General features: G+C 55.3%; 1 protein-coding gene across 1 annotated transcript; it reads right to left on the bottom strand.

Moving 5' to 3' along the window:
- Nucleotides 1-794: 794 nt before the first annotated feature.
- Nucleotides 795-5,091, bottom strand: APEX1 (apurinic/apyrimidinic endodeoxyribonuclease 1; the record flags this gene model as incomplete). The annotated part of the gene is made up of 2 exons (XM_057417488.1): nucleotides 795-1,309; nucleotides 4,899-5,091. Coding segments are annotated over 2 exons (708 nt in total), but the record flags the coding sequence as incomplete, so codon positions are not given.
- Between the last annotated feature and the right edge of the window lie 404 nt (nucleotides 5,092-5,495).

The following is a 5,495-nucleotide window of genomic DNA, read 5'->3' as shown; positions in this document are numbered from 1 at the left end:
CCCCATAGAAACCCACCCCAACCCCTAATAACCCCACTAAAACCACCTATAGACCCCCATAGACCGCCCCATAACCCCCTACCCCATAGAAACCCACCCCAACCCCCTAATAACCCCACTAAAAACCCCCATAAACCACCCCATAACCCCCTAAACCCCATAGAAACCCACCCCAACCCCTAATAACCCCACTAAAAACCCCCATAAACCACCCCATAACCCCCTCTACCCCATAGAAACCCACCCCAACCCCTAATAACTTTACTAAAACCCCCATAGACCCCATAGACTGCCCCATAACCCCCTCTACCCCATAGAAACCCACCTTAACCCCCTAATAACCCCACTAAACCCCCTATAGAACCCCATAAACCACCCCATAACCCCCTAAACCCCATAGAAACCCACCCCAACCCCCTAATAATCCCACTAAAGACCCCCATAAACCACCCCATAACCCCCTAAACCCCATAGAAACCCACCCCAACCCCCTAATAACCCCACTAAACCCCCTATAGACCCCCATAGACCGCCCCATAACCCCCTAAACCCCATAGAAACCCACCCCAACCCCTAATAACCCCACTAAAACCCCCTATAGACCCCCATAGACCGCCCCATAACCCCCTAAACCCCATAGAAACCCACCCCAACCCCTAATAACCTTACTAAAACCCCCATAGACCCCCATAAACCACCCCATAACCCCCTCTACCCCCTAGAAACCCACCCCAACCCCCTAAGAACCCCTCTAAAACCCCCCATAGACCCCCATAACCCCCCCCAAAAGCCCCTCACAGGGCCAAATAGAGCTCGACGGGGCAATGATCGCTGCCCATGACGCGGGGCCGGAGCTTGCAGTCGCACAGGGCCTCGCGGAGCCTCTCGGAGATGAGGAAGTAATCGAGGCGCCAACCCACGTTGCGCTCCCTCGCGCCCCCCAAGTAGGTCCAGAAGGTGTAGGCGTGGGGCAGGCCCGGGTATAAGGCGCGGAAGGCGTCGACGAAGCCGGCCTCGAGGAGAGCGCCGAAGCCTTGGCGCTCCTCTTCGGTGAAGCCCGGCGAGCGGCGGTTGGCGGCCGGGTGCCGGAGGTCGAGCTCGGTGTGGGCCACGTTCAGGTCCCCCCCCAAGGCTACGGGCTTGCGGGCGTCGAGGCGGCGGAGGAAGGCCCGGAAAGCGGCGTCGAAGCGGAGCCGCGGTTCAAGGCGGGCAAGGCCCCGGCCGGCGTTGGGAACGTAGGCGCACACCACGAAGAGCGACGGGAACTCGGCCGTCACCACGCGGGCCGACGGGTCGTGCTCGGGGTCGTCTGGAAAAGGGGGGTCAATGGGGATCAATGGAGGTCAATGGGGATCAATGGGGGTCAATGGGGGTCAATGGGAGTCAATGGAAGTCAACAGCAGTCAATGGGGATCGAAGGGGGTCAATGGGAATCAATGGAGGTCAATGGGAGTCAATGAAAGTCAATGGGGTCAATGGAGGTCAATGGGAGTCAATGGGGATCAATGGGAGTCAATGGGGATCGATGGGAGTCAATGGGGGTCAATGGGAGTCAATGGGAGTCAATGGAGGTCAATGGGATCAATGGAAGTCAACAGGAGTCAATGGGGATCGAAGGGGGTCAATGGGAGTCGATGGAGGTCAATGGGAGTCAATGAAAGTCAATGGCGTCAATGGGGGTCAATGGGGTCAATGGAGGTCAATGGAAGTCAATGGGGATCAATGGGGGTCAATGGGGATTGATGGGAGTCAATGGGGGTCAATGGGGATCGATGGGAGTCAATGGGGGTCAATGGCAGTCAATGGGGGTCAATGAGAGTCAATGGGGATCAATGGGAATCAATGGGGATCAATGAGGATCAATGGAAGTCAATGGAAGTCAATGGGGATCAATGGGGGTCAATGGGGATCAATGGCAGTCAGTGGGATCAATGGGGATCAATGGGACTCAACAGAGGTCAATGGCAGTCAATGGGAGTCAATGGGATCAATGGGGGTCAATGGAGATCAATGGGGGTCAATGGGGGAATGTAGGCGCACACCACGAAGAGCGACGGGAACTCGGCCGTCACCACGCGGGCCGACGGGTCATGCTCGGGGTCGTCTGGAAAGGGGGAATGCAATGGGGGTCAATGGAGTCAATGGGGATCAATGGGAGTCAATGGGGGTCAATGGAAGTCAACAGTAGTCAATGGGGATCGAAGGGGGTCAATGGGAGGCGATGGAGGTCAATGGGAGTCAATGAAAGTCAATGGCATCAAATGGGGGTCAATGGGGTCAATGGAGGTCAATGGGAGTCAATGGGGATCAATGGGAGTCAATGGGGGTCAATGGGGATCGATGGGAATCAATGGGGGTCAATGGGAGTCAATGGAGGTCAATGGGATCAATGGAAGTCAATGCGTGTCAATGGGAGTCAATGGGACTCAACAGAGGTCAATGGCAGTCAATGGGGGTCAATGGGTGTCAATGGGGATCAATGGGAATCAATGGGGATCAATGAGGATCAATGCAAGTCAATGGAAGTCAATGGGGATCAATGGGGGTCAATGGGGATCAATGGCAGTCAATGGGATCAATGGGACTCAACAGAGGTCAATGGCAGTCAATGGGAGTCAATGGGATCAATGGGGGTCAATGGAGATCAATGGGGGTCAATGGGGGCACATAGGCGCACACCACGAAGAGCGACGGGAACTCGGCCGTCACCACGCGGGCCAATGGGTCGTGCTCGGGGTCGTCTGGAAAAGGGGGGGTCAATGGAAGTCAATAGGGATCGATGGGGGTCAATGGGAGTCAATAGGGATCAATGGGGATCGATGGGGGTCAATGGGGATCGATGGGAGTCAATGGGGGTCAATGGGAGTCAATGGGGGTCAATGGAGGTCAATGGGACTCAACAGAGGTCAATGGCAGTCAATGGGGGTCAAAGGGAGACAATGGAGATCAATGGGAATCAATGGGGATCAATGAGGATCAATGGAAGTCAATGGAAGACAATGAGGGTCAATGGGGGTCAATGGGGATCAATGGCAGTCAATGGGATCAATGGGACTCAACAGAGGTCAATGGCAGTCAATGGGAGTCAATGGGATCAATGGGGGTCAATGGAGATCAATGGGGGTCAATGGGGGAATGTAGGCGCACACCACGAAGAGCGACGGGAACTCGGCCGTCACCACGCGGGCCGACGGGTCATGCTCGGGGTCGTCTGGAAAGGGGGAATGCAATGGGGGTCAATGGAGTCAATGGGGATCAATGGGAGTCAATGGGGGTCAATGGAAGTCAACAGCAGTCAATGGGGATCGAAGGGGGTCAATGGGAGGCGATGGAGGTCAATGGGAGTCAATGAAAGTCAATGGCGTCAAATGGGGGTCAATGGGGTCAATGGAGGTCAATGGGAGTCAATGGGGATCAATGGGAGTCAATGGGGGTCAATGGGGATCGATGGGAATCAATGGGGGTCAATGGGAGTCAATGGAGGTCAATGGGATCAATGGAAGTCAATGCGTGTCAATGGGAGTCAATGGGACTCAACAGAGATCAATGGCAGTCAATGGGGATCAATGGGAATCAATGGGGATCAATGAGGATCAATGCAAGTCAATGGAAGTCAATGGGGATCAATGGGGGTCAATGGGGATCAATGGGGATCAATGGCAGTCAATGGGATCAATGGGACTCAACAGAGGTCAATGGCAGTCAATGGGATCAATGGGGGTCAATGGAGATCAATGGGGGTCAATGGGGGCACATAGGCGCACACCACGAAGAGCGACGGGAACTCGGCCGTCACCACGCGGGCCAATGGGTCGTGCTCGGGGTCGTCTGGAAAAGGGGGGGTCAATGGAAGTCAATAGGGATCGATGGGGATCAATGGGAGTCAATAGGGATCAATGGGGATCGATGGGAGTCAATAGGGATCAATGGGGATCGATGGGGGTCAATGGGGATCGATGGGAGTCAATGGGGGTCAATGGGGGTCAATGGAGGTCAATGGCAGTCAATGGGGGTCAATGGAAGTCAATGGGTGTCAATGGGACTCAACAGAGGTCAATGGCAGTCAATGGGGGTCAAAGGGAGACAATGGAGATCAATGGGAATCAATGGGGATCAATGAGGATCAATGGAAGTCAATGGAAGACAATGGGGGTCAATGGGGGTCAATGGCAGTCGATGGAGATCAATGGGTGTCAATGGGCGTCAACGGCATTCAATGGGCGCCAATGGGTGTCAACGGCAATCAATGGGTGCCAACGGCAGTCAATGCGTGCCAATGGGTGTCAACGGCAATCAATGGGTGTCAATGGGTGTCAACGGCAGTCAATGGGTGCCAATGGGTGTCATCGGCAGTCAACGGGCGTCAATGGGTGCCAACGGCAGTCAATGTGCGCCAACGGCAGTCAATGGGTGCCAATGGGTGTCAATGGCAGTCAATGGGTGTCAATGCGTGCCAATGGGCATCAACGGCAATCAATGGGAGCCAATGGCAGTCAATGGGTGTCAATGGCAGTCAATGGGAGCCAACAGCAGTCAATGGGTGCCAACAGCAGTCAATGGGAGCCAACGGCAGTCAATGGGTGCCAACAGGCGTCAATGGGTGCCAATGGGTGTCAACGACAATCAATGGGTGTCAACGGCAGTCAATGGGTGTCAATGGGTGTCAACGGCAATCAATGGGTGTCAATGGGTGTCAACGGCAGTCAATGCGTGCCAATGGGTGCCAACGGCAGTCAATGGGTGCCAATGGGTGTCAATGGCAGTCAATGGGAGCCAACGGCAGTCAATCGGTGTCAATGGCAGTCAATGGGAGCCAACGGCAGTCAACGGGTGTCAACGGCAGTCAATGGGTGCCAATGGGTGTCAACGGCAGTCAATGGGTGCCAACGGGCGCTCACCGATGCCGTAGGTGACGCGCAGCGGCTCTTGCCGGCACAGCAGCCCCACGCCGCTGTACCCGGGCCGCCCCTCGGGGCTGGCCCAGTACTGGTGGGGCAGGGCCCGCAGCTCCCGCACCTCGGCCGGCACCGACGCCGCCCCACACTTGGTCTCCTGTAGGCACAGCACATCCGGGGCCTGCTCCTGGACCCACTGCCGTGGGGTGGGGGAACGACACCGGGGTCAACGCACCCAAAACGGGGCGATTTCACCCCAAAATAAGGGCGTTTTGACACAAAATGGGGGTTTTCGACCCAAAATAAGGGCGTTTTGACACAAAATGTGGGGTTTTCAACCCAAAATGGGGTGTTTTCGCCCCAAAATGGGTTTTTTTGACCCAAAATAAGGGCGTTTTGACACAAAATGTGGGGTTTTTGACCCCAAATGGGGTGTTTTCACCCCAAAATGGGGGTTTTCGACCCAAAATGGGGGGTTTTCACCCCAAAATGGGGGTTTTCGACCCAAAATGGGGGGTTTTGACCCAAAATGGGGGTTTTCGACCCAAAATAAGGGCGTTTTGACACAAAATGTGGGGTTTTCGACCCAAAATGGGGTGT

Source organism: Pezoporus wallicus, unplaced genomic scaffold (genome assembly GCF_028554395.1).
Source record: "Pezoporus wallicus isolate ANWC-B61680 ecotype Strahan unplaced genomic scaffold, APGP_CSIRO_Pwel_v1 contig_13218, whole genome shotgun sequence".
NCBI lineage: Eukaryota > Metazoa > Chordata > Aves > Psittaciformes > Psittacidae > Pezoporus > Pezoporus wallicus.
Note: the sequence above shows the minus strand (reverse complement) of the source record. Positions and strands in the feature narration are given on the sequence as shown.